Here is a 23,078-nt window from a genome sequence, read left to right on the forward strand (position 1 = left end):
CTAAGCAATGAATTTTTTAAAAGGGCAAAAGTTCTAGATAAGAAATATAAGAAATATAAGAACTTTATTCCTGTGGATGTATTTGAAAACCGAATTAGATTGTCTAATGATAAGAGGAAAATAAAATATTTAACTAAAATATATGATCCTTTCTTGAATGGACCTTTTCGTGGACAAAGCTTTTCACCATCAATTCAAAATGAAACTTACACAACAAATTCCATTTTGATAAATAAGATTCATGGTCTCCTTCTTTCTATTAATAGTAATTATCCAGAATTTGAACAGAAAATAGATCAATTTGATAGAAAATTTTTATTAACTGAAATTGGTTTTTTTTTTAACTTAATCAGTCAATTTTCAGAAAAATCCGTATCAAGTTTTAATTTTGACGGACTTTATTTATTTCCAGAACATGAACAAGTAAAAATATATTCCGAAGAAAAAAAAAGAAAAAAAAATTTCTTATTCGAGGCAATTAGAACTGATCGGAACAACCACACCATTTTTAATAGAAAGAAATGTAGTGGAATAAACGAAATCAGTAAACAAGTTCCTCGATGGTCATACAACTTAATCGACGAATTGGAGCAAGTGACGGAAAGACTAATAAAAGAGCCTCAGATTCGGAACCCAAGAGCCGAACGTATAGTCATTTTTGATGGGAATACAGATTCACTTTCACTGAATTTGAATCTTCGTCCTAGAAATGACAATGAGTCTCTTCCTGAACAGGACCTAAATCACGAATTTTTTCTAATAATTTTTTTACGCGAACTAGATTATGACCGAGATATAATTAAGGGATCTATGCGCCCTCTAAGGCGTAAAACAGCGATTACGAAACTTTTTCAAGCAAATGGAACTGTCCATTCCCCCACTTTTTTGGAGATAATAGACAATTACCTATTCTTTTTTCTTTTTGGTGATCTTTTCGATGATCTATCCCAATATTGGAAAGAAATGTTCAGGAAACCTGGTACTGACAATTCAGAATTTGTGGAGTTTCAGAAAAGGATCCAACACAAATACGAGGAGGACGACAAAGACGAGGCTGAAATAAGACTTAGAAAAATAGAAGAAGACTGGGAAAGTATTCTATATGGTGTAATAATTAGAAGTTTTGTATTACTAATCCAATCTTTTATTAGAAAATATATTATACTACCTTCATTGATAATAACTAAAAATATCATTCGTATCCTATTATTTCAAAATCCCGAATGGTCAAAAGATTTTAGGGATTGGCGCAGGGAAGTTCATATTAAATGCACCTATCAGGGAATTCCAGTATCCCACAAAGAATTGCCAAAAAACTGGTTCGACGTGGGTATTCAGATAAGGATCTTACAACCTTTTGTTCTGAAACCTTGGCACAAATCTAAGGTACAATCTACTGAAAAAAAAAAAAATCCACAGAAAAAAAAATATACTGAAAACAAAAACTTCTGGTTTTTAACAGGTTATGGAACACTAGTAGAATCGTACCTTGATGAGGGTTACCCAAGAGACCCACTTTCATTTTTGGGTCCCGTTTTAAAAACAATAAGGAAACAATTGAAAAAAGATTTGAAAAAGCGTTTTTTTCTAGTTCTAAAATTTTTAAATGAAAGAAAAAAAAGGTTTCGAACTATGTTAAAAAAAATAGAAAACTGGAAGATTCTTAAAAGTATTCTAGTTAGGTTCAAAACAATAGATGAAACAGTAGATGAACTGAGTGAAAGCAAAAAAACTTCAACAATCAGTAAGAATAATTCAAAGATTGAGGTGATTGAGGAATCACCCGTTAAAATGGAATCTATTAATTGGACAAATTCTTCATTCACAGAAAAAAGGATAAAAGATCTTAATGTTAAAACAAAGACAATCATAAAACAAATAGAAACAATGACAGAAGAAAAAAAAGAGGGGATTCTAACTTCAGAGATCAATTTGAATTCGAACAAAACTACTTATGATGCTAAAAGATTAGAATTACAAAAAAATATTTTGCAAATCTTACAAAGAAGATTTGTTCGATTAATACGTAAATCCTATTCTTTTTTCAAAATTTTCATAGAAGGGGTATACATAGATATACTTTTATGTATCAGTAGTATTGCTAGGATCCATCGACAACGTTTTCTTGATTTTCTTGAATCAACAGACAAAATACTAAATGTAAAAAAATCCATTTACTACAAAAAAAAAAAATGGAAGAAAGAATTGAAAATCAAAGTATAATTCCAATGTCGATTATAGACAAATCTGTGAATATTACGAATATGAATTCACCGAATTCTTGGGATGTATCTTCTTTGTCACAAGTATATGTATTGTATAAATTATCACAAATCCAAGTTAGTAATGGATATAAATTTAAGTTAAGATCTATTTTTGAATCTCCTGGAAGATCTTTTTTTCTTAAGAATGAAATAAAGGATTATTTTTTTAGAATACAAGGAACATCTAATTCCAAATTAAGACATACGAAACGTCCCGATTCGTTAATGAATCAATGGACAAATTGGTTAAAGCTTCATTATCAATATGATTTACCTGAGAACAGATGGTCGAGATTAGTATCACAAAACTGGAGGAATAGAATCAATGAACATCGTGTGGCTCAAAAGAAAGATTTAGTTGAATATGATTCATATGAAAAAAATCAATTAATTCTTTCCAAAAAACAAGAACAAGAAGGAGACTTATTAGAAATAGAAATTAAAAAAAAATTTAAAAAACAATATAGATATGATCTTTTCGCCTATCAATATCTTCATTTTGCGGATAAGAAAAAATCCTATATTTATGGATATAGATCACCGCAAGGAAACAAAAACCAAGCGATTTCTTATAATTACAACCCATGTAGAAAAGAATTTTTGGATATAATAGGCAATATCTCTATCCAAAATTATCTAGATCTAGAAGAATATGATACTCTAGATATGGAAAAAAATCTGGATAGAAAGTATTTCAATTGGATGGGAATGAATGTAAAAAGGAAAAAGACTTCTATACCGAATAAGAAATTGCTTATTCCCCAATTTTGGTTCTTTTCAAAATTAAGCAACTTTTATTATGCATATAAGATGAATCCTTGGATCTTACCAATAAAATTCTTTGTTTTGCAGCTTTATGGACAAGATAATTTAGAGTTAACAACGGAAGAATACGTGAGTCCAGTAGATGTAGATCTTAAATCTCGCTCATACTATTATAACAGATCAGATTCTAAATACAGGACCGATCTAAGGGGAGAACGGGATTTCTTACTATCAAAATATTTGGGTTTTTATTTGCACTGTGATAGTTCCGACCAAGAAATAGGAATGGATAATATCAACTTATTCATTCTCCTGCTTAGAATGAAAAATTTTAAAAAAATTGTAATAATGTCGATTAAAAAGCTAGAGCTAGATTTAGAAATGCTGGTTGATTCAATTACGAAGGATTTTTGTTATACAGAATGTAGGGACACTGAGGACTTGAAGGAAAGGCTAATCTTTTTTATTGAACCTATTCGCCTGTCTACAAAAAACCATGAACACTCTCTTATATATCAAACCATAAGAGTACCGTTGATTCATAAGAGTAAGAGGCGAAAAAGTTGGAGTTGGAAAAAAAGTCGTGTTGATCAAAAGATAACAGAAAATAAAGATAAAAATCTTTATGATTTGTTTGTTCCTGAAAATCTTTTGTCCCCTAGACGCCGTAGAGAATTGAGAATTCTAACTTGTTTCAATCCTAAGAATAGAAATACTGTGCATAGAAAAACAATAAATGACAATGAGAATCAAATAAAAAATGTTTCTCAAGTTTTGGCTAAAAATAAAGATCTTGATAGCGAAACAAAAAAACTAATGAATTTTAAATTATTTCTTTGGCCAAATTATCGATTAGAAGATTTAGCTTGTATAAACCGCTATTGGTTTAATACCCATAATGGAAGCCATTTCAGTATATTAAGGATACATATGTATCCTCGATTGAAAGATTAATTTAGACTCTACATTTATCTTCTATTTATCATTATCATAATATTTTTTGTAACAGATCTGATATGTGAATATATATATAAATAAATAAATTTTTTTATTTATTTATATATATATTTATTTATATTTTTATATAAATAGGCAGTGATGTTTTTTCCTACCATGGGAAAGTTAGATTTGTACCATTAGATTAAAGTAGTGTACCGGTCTTATCATGGTCTAACTGTATTTTATTCATCTTCTAGCTCTGGAATTTTTCACGGTAATCAAATAATCTTCCACCTCTCTCTTCCATGTCTCCACCACCACTACCGCCGCCGCCGACATCACCACCACCAAACAGGAGCACTAGCTTCCAACCTCTTTTGTTCTCACGCAACCATCATCACCACAAACATCACAAACTCATAAAACACCAACATCAACAAATTGTTAACCCAAACAAAATCATTCATTCCTTGAAACCCATAACCATTGAAATTAAAGTTAAAATTAAACTTAATAAATTTATTCTGGATTATGCATTAAAAAAAGTCATCCTTTTGATGATGATGATTTGTTAATGGTTCTGATTTTTACGATGACCCAATGAACAAAAATAAAGTTTTTCTGATTTTTTTTGTTTTATTCCAGACTTGGATCTAGATGTTGAAAGATTGATTTGAGGTTGTTTTGTTTCTGGTTTTTGTTAGGGAAGAGTCGCCGGTGGATTAAGAGAGCCGCCGCCGGATTTCGGTATTGGAGAGAAGAAGGAGGGATTGTCGGAGCGGAGGAGTAACCGGAAATGGCAGGTGATAATGAATACTTCAATCTTCTCACTATGGATAAAGAACTAGCCACTGACCCAATAACAACACCTTATGTACAAAAAATGGCAGATGATAATGAATACTTCAATGAACAATTCTCAAGGGTTGTTCTTTTGTTATGTTATCAGAGAATAATCCTCTTATTGGAGATCAAGGTGAAATCAGAAATGATTGTCGCTATGTTAATACAGGGGATAGTTTTTGAAGGAGAGAATCACATGCCCATGGAAGTTTTGCTATTGAAATATAGGGAATAGTTTTTGAAAAATCTATTTTTCTGTAACTAAGGATTGAAGGAGATCTGTCGATGGTGAATGGGTGTGGGGAAAGAAATTTGGTGTTGAGTGTCTATGATAAAATTATGTTCTCTACTTTATCTAATGGTCAATATTTACTTTCCCATGGTGGGAAACAACTCCCCTTTCCCATACTAAATCTCACCAATCTCTAGTCCATCAAACTCATAAGGGCAATCCTCTATTAATATTAGACTGTTTGGGGAAGTTGAGATCTTAACAACCACAACTGTCGGGCACAATGGGTAATCAATGTTGTTCGTTTCATCGAGCAAATTGACATGATACTGAAGATTTTTTTAGAACAAGGACATGATACTCAAGATTGTTTCCAACTCAAGTGAAATCGAGGGACTGATTCATAGAGGTATCTAAAAAAATACATACAAAAGGGATTAAGCATAAATTTCGACTCTTTTCGAGAGGGATCGAGCACAAATTCAGAATCTCCCAAAGGGAGACTGAGCACAATTGTTGATATTTTCCTTAAAACAGATCAAGCAAATATATAAGTCCGCCTTTACTCCTCCTTAGCTTGTTAGAGAGCTCACATATACGACGAGTTTAAACACAAATGAAAGAGAGGAATAAAATGAAATTCCTGAAAGTTGTTTAATAAATTAAGAGAAAATCGAAGATGCAAAGTTAGTAGAACATATGAACAAAGGATTTGGATGAAGGAGAAATTAAGAGAACAACGAAGATGCAACATTCATAAAGGATTTGAATATAGAAAATCATTGTATAAGAAAATGCAAATCATTACAAAGTTTAAGTACAAAGCAGAATCAATGATTCACTACAATAATCCAAACATAAGCATTACCCTTTTATGATGAATCTATCTTTTTGTATAAATGCTTTCAAATTATTGTGGTCATTTTATACATTACAGTACTATTTTTTAACAGAAAAAAATCTTCTCTTATATTGTCATTTTTTTTGGGTTAAATATGTTTTTTGTCCCTATAAATATATCGAATTTTCGTTTTAGTCCCTCAAAAAAATTTTATCTTCACTTTTGGTCCCTCCTTTAAAGTAAACTCATATATAGAATTCATATTTTTGAGTAAAAATCTTCAGAAAAATTCATAATATTATAAGAATCTCGCAAAAAAAATTATTTTTTTTGAGAAAACATGAGTTTAATACGAATTTTTATATTTTTGATGGTGAAAAATTCATATTTAATTTATGTTTTGTTAAAAAATTCTAATTTTTTTTAGGAAATTATTTTACAATATTCTACACATTTCTGCACAATTTCATTAACAAATACAAAAATTAACTTATAAATAGGGACAAAAAGTAGTGATTGAAAATTTTATAGGGATTAAAAGTTGTAGAAAAAAATTTAGAGGGACTAAAACGAAAAGTGTATATTTACAGGGACAAAAATATAATTAACCCTTTTTTTTTTTTAAAAAAAAGGACTTGGATAGTGGGGTCCACACTTTGACAATCAATAAACACTGTCAGTATTCGCAGTAAAAAGACTTGAAATTAAACTGTACAACAGCTTCTTCTTCATTTTCTCAAACATAACAATGATGAACCACGATGACATGGTGAATAATATTAATTCGATGCTCCAACAAGCAGAACCACCGGTAACCAGCGACTGTTGCATCTATAAAGTACCACTTGCTATTCGCAGTCTCAACCAAGACGCATACACCCCCAAAGTCATTTCCATCGGCCCTTTTCATCACAATCACCACCACCACCACCTCCAAAACATGGAACGTCACAAACTCATTTACTTCAAAGCTTTTCTCCAACGAACCCAGACAACTCTACACACCTTCATTCACTACATAGATTCTGTTATACCTAATTTTCGTAGCTGTTATTCCGAAACCCTAGAGTTTACTCACATGGAGCTTGTTCAATTAATCTTAATCGATTCAGGTTTCATAATTGAGCTTTTCTGGAGATCCTATTATGATGAGTGGTCTCAAGATGATGGGTTTCTCTTAAAACCTTGGTTAGCTTCTAATATAAGATTAGATTTGTTGTTACTTGAAAATCAATTACCATTTTTTGTTATCGAAGAAATTTACAATCTTTCATTTGCTTCTACAAATTCCACTGTTCCTAAGACTAAGATCCCTTCTCTTCTTGAACTTACTTTTGATTATTTTGCATATTACAATCAATCAAACTTGGGTTTTGATAATGGTGATTTTAGTATAAGGCACTTCACCGATCTGATTAGGATTTTCCATTTGCAACATCCTTTGCAAAGACGGCCGCCTAGGATTGATGAACCAATGAAACATCTTCAAAGTGCTACTGAGTTGTTAGAAGCAGGGGTGAGGTTTAAAGTGAACAATAAAAGTGAGTGTTTACTTGACTTGAAGTTTTCGGGACGAATTCTTGAAATTCCACAATTGAAAGTTGAGGATTGGACTGAAATTTTGTTTCGGAATATGGTTGCTTTGGAGCAATGTCACTACCCTAATGACTCCTATATTACTGATTATGTTGCTGTTTTGGATTTCCTTATTAATACTGGCAAGGATGTGGATATACTTGTTCCGAAGAGAATACTGGTGAATTGGCTTGGGGATAGCGATTCTGTGGCTAACTTGTTTAATAGTCTTTGGAAGAATGTTACACATTTGAATTTCAGTTCTCAGTACTCTATTCTATGTGAAGACTTGAATGGTTTTTGTAATGATCCTTGGCATAAATTGAAGGCTACTCTCAGGCGGGTTTATTGCAATAGTCCTTGGCAAACTGCTGCTTCCATTGCTGGAATTTTACTACTTATTCTCTCTTTACTTCAATCAGTTTGTGCAGTGTTGCAAGTTGTACAACAATATAATGATTCATAGTAAGTTCAATCATTGTTGAATTCATAATTATTCTGATTATTGTTACTACCAATTTACGTGTTTCAATGGTTTCATTATTTTTAGTGTGTAGTATTAGATTGAAATTGCAATTTCATATTAATAGACTTTGCATGAAATATTTATGAAACCCCAATAGTTAATCAGTGGATCACTGACCATACAAGGAGATAAGTGAAAGAAAGTTAAACCAGTCAAATTAAGTTAAGTCTCTGGTGTTTTTAGTTCTTGAATAATTTGTAAAATTTAGCATTTCTAGGATTAGATTATTGATTTTTTCTTGTATGCATCCAACTTGATAATATGAAGAAGTGTTGCTGCTGCAATAATGCTTGCTGGAATAGTACTCCTAGATAACTACCACCACAAGTTTGCAACTATATATATATTTCTTATAGGAAAATTATTTGAATATGTGAATTAAAGTTATCTTGTTTATCTAGTGGTTCAAATTCAAACACTAAGTTGATTGGAGCTACAAATTATTAATGGTCCACATCTTTTACTTGAGTTTGATTTTGGCTTAGAAAGTGGTTAACAGTTCCTTTAATGATGCCAACTGATTTTGGTTGTTAATGTTGGTAGCAAATTTGGTATACATCAAAGAATTACGTGGCATGATTGCTGAAAACAATACCACTTAATCTCCTATGATGTACTATCAACTATGAGATTGGTTGCAACAAACTGCTACAAGGTATCGAATACGCATCTGCACATTCCTCTATCTGTTTGGAGGGCAGAAGAGAAATCCTAATGACAGGATTTTGACACTTGATAAAATTTTAAGTAGGTAAAGAAAATTTGGGAAAGAATATTTTCATGCGTAAATTTTACCAAAATTTTAAAATGATAAGATATTTGTGTAAATGGCCAGAAAAATATTAGGGAATAGAGGCAATTGGCCCCAAATAAGGTAAATATATGTTATAGATTTCTGTTATTTAAAGATAAAAAACTATTTATAATATAATTTATAATTCTTTTACAATATCAAACAACTTTTTTTTGTTGATTTGTTGGCAAAATACTTGGTCTTCTGTGTTATGATATCTTTCAGATTTATATATCCCGATATTTTATAAAGATAAATATGTGTTGTACTATATAATTCAAACATGAGCAAAATAGAAGAGTGGGGGCGATATAATTCAAACATGAGCAAAATAGAAGAGTGGGGGCGATAAGAAAACGTCTTACTTTTGTCAAAAAAAAAAAAAAAAAACGTCTTACTAGTATGCTTTTCTTATTCCACAAAACTTCCCTCTAATCTGTACCCGGTTTTGCCACTCGTACAAACTACTGTCCTAAATTATATGTCGTTTTGAAGAAAAAAATTGTTTCAAATTATAAGTCGTTTTACAATAATAATGAAACATTAATGTTACTTTTCCATTATATCCTTAACTATTTAATACTCTTTATTCTTTTAATTCTATAGTTTATCTTTCTCGTATCATTTGTTAATGATAATTTAGCAAAACAACTCATAATATTTTTTTAACACAAAATTAATTACATTTTTTAATACTTGTAAAATGTCCAAAATGTCATATAGTTTAAGACGGAGGGAGTAATATTTTTGGATGTTAGCCAACTACATCTTACCAAAAGTTGCATTTGAGGCCCGATCATAACTCTCAATTTATTTTTTTAAAAGTTATGACTCTTAATTCTTGATAGAATTCTGCTCTTTACCCAACAAAAATTGCTCGCTCCCAACTGAAATACCAAAATTACCTCTACGCGAGTTAACTCAAGCTAGTTATATTTTCTGCGTGACTTAACTCACGCTAGTTTCTTTTGTCTATCCGTTGTGTTACTTTTCAACCTAAGGTAGTTGCGTTGCTTTTCAATCTTCATTTTCAATATTTTTATTGAATTAATAGATGATGACTGCTTTAATGGAATCTGAATCTTACTTTAATGAAGGCTGCTTTAATGTCTTCCAAGTCTACTACTCTCTTTTTCTCTTTCATACACACGTGACTCTGACCCACACAAAAACAAGGGAAATTAAGAAATATGGATGGAGTCTGATAGAAAAGTTAGAAAGAAATGTGTTGGGAGAAAGAGAAAAATGAGAAAGACGCTGGTGTTAAATTTCAACGTGAGTTAACGCAGGTGGAGTGACTTAATTCTCGCAGGGGCAATACGGTCATTTCACTTGGGAATGAGCAAAAATGTTTGGGTAAAGAGCAGAATTCTTCTTGAGAATCCCAATTGGAATTTCCAACTGTTTGCAGCCCATCTTCATTGCTGCCCGGACACACATAACGTTCCCCAAAATTCTTTGATTGTCGTTTTGGTTTCTATCATTTTCGATAAAATTCTGCTGGTTCCCTTTTTCAAATGGTTGCTCATTACTGTCATTATTGTCCTCGAACTCTTACACTCCCTCAAGCATTCCCATAAATGGACACATTTTGTTTACTACGTTTCAAAAGCACTAAGAATTAAGAACGTTACAGGGTAGTGATATCCTGAAATACAATGATTAAATTTTCAGAAGATATGCTTATAGATTTAAATATTTCTGAAGAGTTAAAGTCATTGAGTGAGGTTGATACGTTTGTTAGATTTGATATCTCATATCCGAGATTTTCAATTAAGAATTACGGGTATAATGCAGATGCTGTTGCCATGCAATTGAAAGATAACTCGGGAGATATCACTAACCGGAGGGATGTGTATTTTGCTTGCATTGTTTCCATGTTGGCTCATACAGACATGATCCCAGCTGATAAGGGTGATTTGGCAACAGTTTTTGATAAAAACATTTCTGCTAAGATTTCAGATTTGGCATTGTCAAATGGGAAGAGGATGACAAATCTTGTCCTTAAGGTGGCCCTCCATGCTTTTTGTCATGATATAAGTGATGGAAGATTAAAATGTTATGATGCATTTACCAAGGTAAGTGGCAACTTTATCAGTGAAACAAGATTGGTTAACATCTGCAGGGAAATTCATGCTGCTGGCTCAGTTGGGAAAATCATGGACATGCTGACCTTGCGAGACATAAATGCTGAGAACAATGTATTTTCATACATGCTAGTAAGGTTATCCAGCCCTGCGTTGGTGAAGAAAGCTCTTCAACTCATGCCCCATAAGGCCATTTATGGGTACTTTGATCCAGCAGCTGTAATAGCTTGTAGGAATTTCGATCAAGCTGGTCTGGCTGCACAGATCGCTGCAGGTCCACTTCGTGTCTACTGTAAGGGGAATATTAATCCATTGACAATTGCTAATTATTCTGACGATATTAAGTTGTCACAACTTGCCCCTATTTACAAAGCTCCATACCATGAGCCCACACTAAGGCTTGTGAAGATCATACCTGATGAATATGGGATCCAGTATGGTAGATGGTATCAGGGTGCTAGGGCAGCTGCAATACAATCTCCAACTGATAACCGTTTTAGAGCTCTTGTTAAGAAAATCCGCGAAGTAGCTTAATGATCTTTAAAAAATGTTGCACATTTGAATTTCAGTACTCATTACTCTATTCTATGTGATCTTTAAAAAATGTACCTTAATGTTTTTGAGTGATGCTTGGCTTAAATTGAAGGCTACTCTCAGGCATGATTTTTGCACTAGTCCTTGGCAAACAGCTGCTTCTGTTGCTGGAATTTTACTACTTATTCTCTCTTTACTTCAATCAGTTTATTCTGTCTTGCGAGTTATGAAGCAATATAATGACTCCTAGTGCGTTCAATCATTGTCGGATTCATAACTATTGTAATAATTATTACCGATCTATTGTAATAATTATTACTGATTTATGTTGCTTCAATGGTATCTTTGTTTTGTTTGTTGTTTAGATTGAAACTGCAATCTCATATACAGAGATTCTGCATGAAGTGCTTGTGGAATCTCAATAATTAATCAGTCACATCTTCACTCTAATATTCACAGTCTCAACCAAGACGCATACACCCCAAACTCATTTCCACTGGCCCCTTTCACCACCGTCACCACCCCCACCTTCAAAACATGGAACATCTCAAACTCATTTACTTCAAATTTTTTCTCCAACGTGCTGAGAAAAGTTTGAACACATTGTTCTGCTACATAGATTCTATCTTATCTCATTTCAATCTCTCTTATTCCGAAACCCTACACTTTACTCATGATGAACTTGTTAAGTTAATCTTAATTGATTCCGGGTTCATAATTGAGCTTTTCTGGAGATCCTATTGCGATCATTGGTCCTAAGATGATGGGTTTCTCTTAAAACCTTTGTTAGACAGTACTATAAGATTAGATTTATTGTTACTTGAAAATCAGCTTCCCCATTTCGTTATTGAAAATATTTACATTCTTTCATTGACTTATATCACTAAGTCTAAGATCCCTTCTTTTCTTAAAATTACTTTTTATTATTTTGATTATTAATAAATCAAAATTGGATTTTGATGATGGTGGTATTAGTATAAGGCACTTCACTGATCTGATTAGGATATTTCATTTGGAACATCCTATTGAAAGGTGGCCGGGTAGAATCATCATGGACTTCGACAAATCTATGATATATCTACCCAGCACCACTGAGTTGTTAGAAGCCGGAGTTAGGTTTAAAGTGAACACTAAAACTACATGTTTACTTGACTTGAGGTTTTCCGGACGAGTTCTTGAAATTCCTCAATTAAGAGTTGAGGACCGGACCGTAACTTTATTTGGAATATGGTTGCTTTGGAGCAATGTCATTACCCTCATGATTCCTATATTTGTGATTATATTTCTGTTATGGATTACCTTATAAATACCGGTAGGGATGTGGATATACTTGTTCAGAGAGGAATACAGGATAATATACTTGCAGACAGTGATTCTGTGGCAAACTTGAATAATGGTCTTCGGAAAAAAATTTCACATATGAATTTCAGTTCTCATTTCTGTCTTCTTCGTAAAGACTTGAATGGTTTTTGTAATAATCCTTGGCATAAACTGAAGGCTACTCTCAGGCGTGATTATGGCAGTACTCCTTGGCAAACTGCTGCTTCCGTTGCTGGAATTTTACTACTTGTTCTCTCTTTACTTCAATCAGTTTGTTCTGTCTTGCAAGTTGTACAGCAGTATAATGCCTCTTAGTAAGTACTAGTAGTAAGTTCAATCATTGTTGAGTTCATGATTATTGACATTATTATCATCGATTTACGTTGTTTGTTCCAATGGTTTCATTATCATGTTTGTTGTATTAGATTGAAATTCTAATATTATATAAATAGGTGTTTTGCGTGAAATATTTATGAAACCCCCAATAATTAACCAGGGTATCAATGACCTTACATGGTGGTAAGTGAAAAAAGATAAACCAATCAAATTAAGGTAATAGAACTCCAACTAGATAGAATGAGGATGTGATTGATGCTGCAGCAATGCTTGCCGTAATAGATCTTCATTACTACCTACTCCTTCATAACTAGATCAATGACCTTACACGGGTTTTCTTATACTCTCTTTTTAAGGAAAATCATGTGTGAATTTAAGATAGTAGTTCAAATTCAAAGTTGATAGGATGTACAAACTGCTGATGGTCTGCGTCTTTTACTTGAGCTTCATTTTGGCTTGGAAAGTGAATAACAATTTATTACAAGGTTCCCACATGGATTTTTGTTATTTAAAGCAGCAAATTATTCAAAAAAATGTAATAAGACAGTGATTACTAACTCCCAAAACATCATATGTAGTGAAGCCTGTCCCAAGTCAGTGGGGGGATACTCATAAATCAACATGGGAACCTCTTGAAGACAACCCTTATTTGCGTAAATATTCGCCACTCTATACTTATGACAGACTATGACAATAGGGAATCAAGCTGTAGGAGATCATGAATTTTGCAAAGGAATGACAATGATCAATCCACATTAACCTTTAAAATCAACCCACAACTTCGCCAAAACGGCATTGTAAGCTAAGGTGTTTGGAGAAACCACATAGCCATCTTTTCTTTTAATCCCAGACCAAACTTCCACAACTATCAGAGAGAGCACCTCACTTAGAAGCACTATCATTGTTCAACTTCAGACATCCAATACCAGGGGAACTCAGACTGATATTAACCAGCCTGTTCTGCTCTAAATGGCGAACGTGCAGCTTAGTGCCCTGATTGTAGCTAGCGACCGAATGATTGACAAAATCATAGGGCAGAGTTGGTTGAGCAAAGTTCTCAGCATGAATGTCTAAGCTCCTCCATCTTCATAACATATATCACATTGTAGCTAATTTGAGTTATCATCAATTCATTACCAGAGACGAGATTATACATTGCCAAATAAAAAAACAACTTGATCGTGTTGTTGAACAAAATGGAACTGATAGTGTGGTTGGCAAAATCTAGGGGTGCAGGTAGCTGCTCCAAGCTAATGTCATTCTGTCTTTTATGTTTAAAAAACGGGGATACAAGCCCAAACAAAAGGAATGCACATGTCATCCTAGGATAAAACTTTGTGACAATTACTCTTTAGGCACACTGTGATTGCTCTTAGGTACCCATCGAACTGCCATTTGGCTTTATTTAAATCGGTTCACCTCATTTAAAAAGTGTTCTCGAGCGGTAGTTAATTACTCTTAGGATTTCCTCGGTGCCTAAAGAGCAGGGTTTAGATCAATCACTTTTAATTCCTCATAGATATAGCATAAAGATAAGTATGGTCTGCATATTTCACACACTTTTAATTCCTCATATATAGCATATTAAACTTCTTTTGTACTGCTTGACTGATCTGAACCCTGCTTTAGACAAATGTGCATAAACTGGGTTGTATCTCTCTCTCTCTCTCTCTCTCTCTCTCTATATATATATATATATATATATACACACACACACACACACACATATATACATATATATATATATATATATATATATATATATATATATATATATATATATATATATATATATATACATATATACATATATATATACATATACATATATCCATATATATATATATATATATATATATATATATATATATATATATATATATATATATATATATACATATATGTATGTATGTATGTATGCAGGGGCGGATCTGGAAGGAAATTATCGGTGTGGCAAATTATTTTAGCAAAATAAATTACGATAAACATAATAAATATTATTCATATTTTAGTAGAATTTAACATTTTTTAATTAAAATTTAACATTTTTTAATTAAAACTTAAATAATATTATAAAAAAGATAAAATATTTTAAATGAATAAGTACAAAATCTCACCCAAAAAGCATACTCCTTTATATATTTTTATTGACTATTTACGAGCAAGATAAAAACTTTTATTTCACGAGTTCGATTATGTCGTGTTCCTTTTTACACTTAAGTTATATTCATTTTTTGAGAAAAAAAATGACAAAAGCAAAAGATAGGACTTGAACACATGACTGTGAGTAAGTTATATTCATTCTTTGAGGAAAAAAAGATAACAAAAACAAAAGATAGGACTTGAACCCATGACTCTGAGTTAGAAAAACACACACTTAACCAAAGTTATATTCATTCTTTGAGGAAAAAAAAGATAACAAAAACAAAAGATAGGACTTAAACCCATGACTATGAGTTAGAAAAACACACACTTAACCACTAGGCCAATACATCACGTTTGCTTACACTTCGAAATTGAAGATATATAATATAAACTTTAGACTTTAAATATGAAAAAAAAAAAAAAAAATAGGGCTGGACTGGTGTGGCAATAGCCACAGCCAGCCTAAAGCAGGCCCGCCCCTATGTATGTACGTATATCTTTAAGGAAAATGATTCATAAACACCCTTTTCCCATACCACTTTTCTATACACCTCTATCTGGCAGGGTATTTTGGTAATTTCGTAAACCCCTTTTTTCAATTCTTCCAATCCTCCTGAGTCTGCAACGTGAAACACACCCTCACACTTTCTTCCTTGTTCCTTCCTTCTCCTCACCGGCCATGAACCACCGCCGTCACCACCACCATCTCCGTTGTCATTGACCTCACTCAAACGTTCCCCTTCTCTCTCTCGCCTCTCCTTTTCTTGGCCAACGACAACGATGACGGTGGTTGTGGGTGAGGATATCGATCTCGCTTTCTTGGTCGACAACAACGATGACGGCGGAGGCTGTAGGTGAGAATTCCAGATCTCGTTTTGAGGAGGGCGGTGACGGTGGTGGTGGTGGAAAACAATGTGAATGATGAAAGGTGAGAGAACAAAGCGTTCATGACAGAGAGAAGTATTTGGATTGATTTATGGAGAATTAGAATGGGTTTTGTTATTGATGATGTGAAAGTGAAGAAAAATGCATTGTTGTGAAATTTTAGTTGCGGATGTTACAACAGAATTTGGAATTGAAAGAGCGAGAACAATTGGTGTGGTGGTAGACTGGTGTGGTGGCGCGCAACAATGGTGGTGGAAGGGACGGCTGAGGTGCGGTGGGACGTGGGTGAAGAAAGAAGGGGATGCACTAAAAAACTTGTGTTGTTTTTAATTGATTAATAAAATAAATAAAAAATAAAATAAAGGCACTTAAAAAGATTATTTTATATTAGTTTTTTTACATGTGGAAGGTGTATAGGGTGGTATGCCACGTAGGGTGGTTCACCTATCACCACTCTTTATATTTAATGTACTTTTGCATCTTTACGCAATTTTTGTATTTTGAACATATCTTGAGTTAAAAATAATTCCTTGTAGAAGAAAAAACTTGAGATAAATATCTAGGACACATCATATATCAAATTGAGCTTTAAGCTCCAATTAAGATTACTAAAATGACAAGCTCTTATCTCTGATAGGATTTAAGGACTTACTATAGTATTCACTCCAATAATAGAACTAAACGTAGATTCTTAACTTATTTTCTATGGGTCTTAGGGTGCGTTTGGCCCTACTTTTTTTAGGTCTAAAAGTCACTTTTAGAATTAAGATGAAAAATAAAACTTTGAAGTTGAAGTTAAAGTTGTTTGGTATTTGTTGTTTTTTTCAATTTAATTATTACTTTTAAGTTAAAATCTGTTTGACAAAATATTTTTAAAAGAGCTTTGAGATTTTATTACAAATTATCATAAATAAAATAAAAGGCATTTTTTTTATAAAAAATTAAATTTTGTAAAGACCTAATTTTTTTAGACCAAATAAAAATTTATAAATTATTATATAAAACATTATCATAAATTAAATTGAAAGAGTTTGAAAATAATCCAATATTAGAAACATAACACATCATAAACTTGAACGATTTTTGTTTTCCAAAAGTTTAGTGGCTATTTGATTTCTAGCTCTATCCATGTAGCTCCCATCATGTACTCTTAAATTATACGAACTCGAATCTTCATTAATGTTTCTTTCTTCTTCTTGTTCGGGCATATATCCAGGGATTTGGTCCCATATGTTGAATTCCTCATCTTGAACGCCACATATTCGAATGAAGTTATGAAGTGTTGTTGTTGCAACTATGATCTTTTCTTGTTTGATTAGTGGAAATGGTCTTATATCACATAAAATATGTCAGCTTTTCTTCCAAACACCAATTGTTCTTTCAATGACATTATTTCTAAGTGACGGATGTGCATGATTGAATACTTCACGAATGCCTTGTGCTTGACTATCCCGTGAATATTGATGTTGATGCTTCATGGTGGTTTTGCTAGATCCATATGATCATGTCTATGTATAAGTAATGAAGCTAGAAATCTGTTCCATATATATATAAGTAACGAAATACAGATCCATATAATAAACAAATTAGAAAGCTAGTAGTAATAGACAAAAGGATCTAATATATTATTGAATGACAAGGCTAGTAAAACGATACACAAACTGAAATATAATATAAACAAGAGTAATAAGATTACTCCCTCCGTCCCGAATTAATTGACCCCTTGACTCATTTCACACTTATTAAGAAAAATGTATAAATAAAGGGGAAAGTGAAATATATTGTATTGGGAATGATAAAAGTAGTATTATTTAGTGTTATATTGTATTGGGAATGATGAAAGTTGTATTGAAAATTGAAATGAGTCAATTATTTTGGGACACTTTTTTTTAGAAAATGGGTCAGTTATTCCGGGACGGAGGGAGTATTACTTAAGAACAAAAAGACAAAATCTGTTCAATGAACAGAAGTATGAAAACTGAATGATCATATAAAGGGATAAGAAAAAAGTAACAAAAGGACAAAAAAAAATAAACAAAATCTATAAGAATCAAAAGAATAATACCTGCACCACACCAGTTATCAGCGGCGGCAGCAGGATGGGTTTAGCAGAAAGCTGAAATAGAAAATATATATAACTAGGGTTGTGCAGTTTTGGCGGTATCCTAAAAAATGCAGAAAAAATGATGGCGCCAACTTTTGCCAAAAATAATAATAAAATAAAGAATATATGGCTTGTACGGGAATCGAAAGGTGGACAAGGGAATACAGCTCCGAGAAGTTGCTCCAAAGTTCATTTTCTCATCTTATTTTCAAAGTCACTTTTATTAGATTTCCTTCTTTGCAAAAAAGACACTTCTTTTATTAAGAACTTTATTAAAATTGTGTTTGGCCCCACTTCTTCTTAGAAGTAGAAGTTAAGTGGAAATTAAGAAGGGCCAAACAAGCTCTTAATTTGAACTCTTACCAGTGTCACCAATAAAAGCAAAAAATTATAGATAAAACTTGTCATTGTAGACGAACCTTCCTTTCTTACCAACGGAATCTAGCACATGCACAATAAGGGTTTGATTTCTAATCACCTCTGCATTAGCATCCTTCAATAGAGCAGAAATTGAAGTGGTTTCAACTACATTTCTAATTTGAAAGGTTTATAACTAATCATGTTTTGCTTATATATATTTAGTTTTATTTCCAGTTTTAGGATATTTTTAATTTCTAAAAAAGAAAGCTTGCTTAGAAGTGGAAGCTTTGGTTTTTGAGTCTTCCTAATGACTATATTAAAGAATTCTGAAATCTTTATCTTAATCTTATATTATAATAATAAAAGCTTAACCCCTATAGCTATTTCTAACCCTAATATTTTCCCCCCATTTCTCCCTCAACTTTTCTGAGCCATTGGATCTTGCACATTTAGGCGCCATTCAATTTTAGCCATTGATCATCTTACTTAATTAATTCCAGCCGAATTTTGTTATCAAGTTTGCTATAATCTGGCTAGCCGAATCCTTATTATTATTTTTTTTGAATTCCTATCCTCCTTTTTTTTTTATTCCTATCCTCCTTTTTTTTCCGAATCCTATTTTTTTTGAATTCCTATCCTCCTTTTTTTTATTCCTATCCTCCTTTTGGCCAGCCGAATCCTTATTATTTTTATTTTTTTGAATTCCTATCCTCCTTTTTTTTTTATTCCTATCCTCCTTTTTTTTAAGCAAATATTTTCTACACTTTTAGGTTTGCAATTATTTAACATAACATATTCCATCTAAAAAAATGCATCGCACTAATTTTATTCCTATCCTCTTGCCTTTTTTTTTTATGAAGCAAATATTTTCTACCCTAATCTTACTTACTAAAGCTTAACCCCCGAAGCTAACCCTAACCCTAATATTTTCCCCTCATTTTTCCCTCCACTTTTCTGAGCCATTGGATCTTGCACATTTAGGCGCCATTCAATTTTAGCCATTGATCATATTTCATATTTATCTCTTCTATTTTCCGAAACAACTATTTCATATTTATCTCTTCTATTTTCCGAAACAACTATTTCATCTTTATCTCTTCTGTTTTCTGAAACAACTATTTCATATTTATCTATAACCCTATTTTTCCGAAACAACTATTTCATATTTATCTCTTCTGTTTTCCGAAAAAACTATTTCATATTTATCTATAGCCCTATTTTTCCGAAACAACTATTCCATATTTATCTCTTCTGTTTTCCGAAACAACTATTTCATATTTATCTCTACTTCAGCTTATCCCCCAAGCTAACCCTAACCCTAATATATTCCCCCCATTTTTCCCTCCTCGCCCTCTCTTCTCATCCGCGATCTATCTTTCTCCTTTCTCATTCACTTCTTTTTTTCTTACCTTCATTTCCGATCGATTTCGGCATCCTCCCTCCATCTCAGTGATCCAAAAATTTTCACGTGACCTTCAATATTAGGTACTCTACGCAAATTTCTTCAATCTACTTTGTTTGATTTTTTTATTTTCGTGTTGATTTTCATTTGTATTCCTAATTTGATGTTCGGATTTACAATGAAGAGACAACTTAAATCGGATTGCTGAGATTGTGACGCAATTTTCAAGGTTCTGGCTGCAGCACCAATAGAGTACTTTATTGCAGCAGGGTTAGTAGAAACAACAAATTCAAGTATTTTGAAAGTGATTGTGTATGCAGATTTGTAAAGATTAACTTTTAATCATTAATGATTTTTTGTTGAAAATGGATCATATATCTTAGGTTTTATTTCTTTTGCAGGATGCATTGCTCTCATGAGTATAATCACTACTTAGAGGTGTATATATATATATATATATATATATATATATATATATATATATATATATATATATATATACTTTTAGCTATTTTATGTTGAATGTGTAATTTGATGATTTTTCAGATTAGGCTTTTGACAGTGCTTTAGTTTATAGTGATTTAGAACTCTTAAGTGATTGAATGATGAACATTGGCACATCATTGAGTGGCCATTGTCTACTGTTGTTTTGGGGTTCTTTACTATATGTGGAATAATTGTTGGTTCATAAAGCATAATAATTTTGAAGATGATTTGGCTGCATCCTGCAAAATTTGACATTTTTTGGTTCTATACATTGATTTTTTTTTTTTTTTGCTTTTTGGATTCTGATATTTTTGGTTGTTTGTAGTGTTTACATATCCTATATTATTGTGTATCTTTTACAAACGAGTATATGAAGTTGTGGTTGATGCAGCGAATACGTGCATTGAAGCAGATGAGCAAAAGGGTGTTGAGATGTGGCAAATACGTTCACAGGTTTGATTTATGCTGACGTTGCCAAAATTGTGATAAAAATTTTGGACCTATTTTAGTCATGCTACATTATTCATAAAATGAAATGAAGTTTGGCTTTCTAATTTACTGATCCTGATTCATGGTTTCTTATTTTTGTCGTTAATTTATATATTTATGTTAATTGATCCTTAAGATATCTGCAATTTTAAACACAATTCATTCATTGATCTTTTCCTTGGCTAGAGAGCAATTTGAAAGGGTTTAATTTCTCAACTCATCAATGTTTGAAAGATGTTTGATTTTCCTTTCGTGCTATTTTATCATTAATCAATCATGTCTCTAATTCATAGATCTCACTTTTCAGCTACTCAATGGGCAAATGGAAAGGAAATGGAGGGTGTTTTAACTTTTAACTATGAAGAACATGTACTAGCCTCATATTTATTTCATTATCAATGCAATTCATTTTTTTTAATATCGCAAATTCGATGCTATTAAAAAAAAGATGCTATGAAAGAACGAAAGGGACATTCAAATTCTTGCACTTGAATTTGTTAACCTCATCTTTTGATGTTATTACCTTGAAACATTATATTTGACCATTATATTTGTTTGGCCGTTGTACTTTGAAACATTTCATTTTGAATGAATTTTTATGTTTGACCATTATATTTTGGACTTTGGAATGTGATTTGTTTGTCATTAGGTAGCTTGGGAATTATTTCATGGTTGATTTTAAACATTTGATGTTAAGCATAGAGAGTGTGTCATCAATGTTTTGTTTGTTATCAATCTTATTTATTGGGCATTCATCTTAAATAATTTTTTGTGATACCTCTAACCAAACATTCATCTGTTAGTATACATTTCTTCATTACACTATGCAATTATAATTTGACATTATTGGTCTTCAGAAGCTCTTCAAGGAATGATTCAAGCGTCCCTGCAAAAAAAAGTGAGGATGGACTCATGCTTTTCTTCGATCCAGGACAGAGATTTCTTTGACACTATTATCTGGCCACACGAGGTATACCCGACATAACTTATCTAATAAATTGCCTAATTTAGAATTCGTAGTTCAGTAATTTGATAGCTTATCTGGTCATGTCTAACTGTAGCTAATGATTGTTGTTTGCAAAGAGTTCTTCGATCGGAATTGCAATCCTCTTGGATTATTTTTACATATCTAATAATACGATTTAGTTAGCTCTTAATTTTTTTAATGAAGTATTAACTATGATAATGACATTAGATTGTAAGTGAGTAACTTTTCAACATGGAGTTACTGCTATTATTAGTAATTTTCATGATTTTTTTTTTACATAGCTTTTGGTGCTATTGGAGGTTGTATGTTTCAATCCTCTTATGCGTATTTTCATTGGTTTTTCCTTTTTGTAGTAATTCTTCTATTTTCTCTAATCTCATTTTACATTCATAATATTTTTAGGTTAACTATGACATGATTGATGCCCTAGCTGAGTTGCAGGGGATTCTCATCAACATTGTCCACTGCAAAGCAACTTTTGGATAAGGTATTTTTATTCTCATCAACTTACTGCAAACCATGACTCTTGGCAAATGATTTGAAGTTGTAATTTGGGATTAAAATCTAGAATTTATGTTGTGCTAAATATGCTTATGGAATGCTAAATACAGGTTGGTTTTGCAAGAAAATGATGGGATTATATGGACAGCATGAGTGATGAGGAATGCGCATGATAACAAGGAGCTATGGAAAGCTACTGTCAAGTCTCATACAAAGTGATATATATAAGTAGCTATCATGAATGTAGTAGGCACTGCAAAGCCAATGTATTCATAAGTGTTTGATTTAAGTTCAAGTTTTATATTTTTCAAACACGGGAGGCTATAAGTATTTGATTTAAGTCAAAAGCTTTGTCTTTCTCAAACACCTATAGGATATATGTGTATTTGATTTATGTGTCTATTTATTATAAGTTTTATATGTATTTTAGGTTAAATTACACCATGAGTCCTTTAAATTTGAGGTTTGTATAACAGATTGATTTTTAAGTTATTTTGGTCACACATAAGTCCTGTAAGTTTGTAAACATTTTCAATTTAGTCATTGATGACATGCTGTCATTACGTAATTTTTAGGACTTATTTTGACATTTTGATAGAGTTCTAAGCAACATTAAGTGTCCAGGAGCAGTTAAAAGCAACAAATTTGGAAGAACTGGATTGA

General features: G+C 32.2%; 1 protein-coding gene, 2 long non-coding RNA genes and 1 pseudogene across 4 annotated transcripts; 3 read left to right on the plus strand and 1 right to left on the minus strand.

Moving 5' to 3' along the window:
* The first annotated feature begins 6,590 nt into the window (after positions 1–6,590).
* Positions 6,591–11,539, plus strand: LOC146942510 (UPF0481 protein At3g47200-like). Of its 2 annotated transcripts, XM_085756472.1 has the most exons (2): positions 6,591–7,924; positions 10,576–11,539. In XM_085756472.1, coding segments are annotated over exons 1-2 (1,293 nt in total). In that variant the 5' UTR covers positions 6,591–6,632; the 3' UTR covers positions 10,577–11,539. The 2 variants fall into 2 exon arrangements, with proteins under 2 accessions (XP_085612598.1, XP_085612597.1); XM_085756471.1 differs by lacking the exon at positions 10,576–11,539 and having other exon boundaries at positions 6,591–7,991.
* LOC146942511 (UPF0481 protein At3g47200-like) lies at positions 10,587–13,034 on the plus strand (annotated as a pseudogene).
* A 4,182-nt stretch (positions 13,035–17,216) lies between these two features.
* On the minus strand, positions 17,217–18,548 carry LOC146942512 (uncharacterized). The gene is made up of 2 exons (XR_015033556.1): positions 18,151–18,548; positions 17,217–17,620 (listed from the first exon to the last, which is right to left on the minus strand). It is a non-coding gene; the product is annotated as an uncharacterized LOC146942512 (long non-coding RNA).
* Positions 18,549–20,760: 2,212 nt separating this feature from the next.
* Positions 20,761–22,831, plus strand: LOC146942513 (uncharacterized). Its single transcript, XR_015032748.1, has 5 exons — positions 20,761–20,890; positions 21,234–21,295; positions 21,784–21,896; positions 22,317–22,401; positions 22,526–22,831. It is a non-coding gene; the product is annotated as an uncharacterized LOC146942513 (long non-coding RNA).
* The last annotated feature ends 247 nt before the right edge of the window (positions 22,832–23,078 follow it).

This window comes from Medicago sativa, chromosome 3 (genome assembly GCF_051527215.1).
Source record: "Medicago sativa cultivar Bolivia chromosome 3, Bolivia_mono, whole genome shotgun sequence".
Lineage (NCBI taxonomy): Eukaryota > Viridiplantae > Streptophyta > Magnoliopsida > Fabales > Fabaceae > Medicago > Medicago sativa.

Coding starts and splice junctions, on each gene's coding strand:
- LOC146942510 (XM_085756472.1), top strand. CDS start 6,633: ATGATGAACCACGATGACATGGTGAATAATATTAATTCGATGCTCCAA.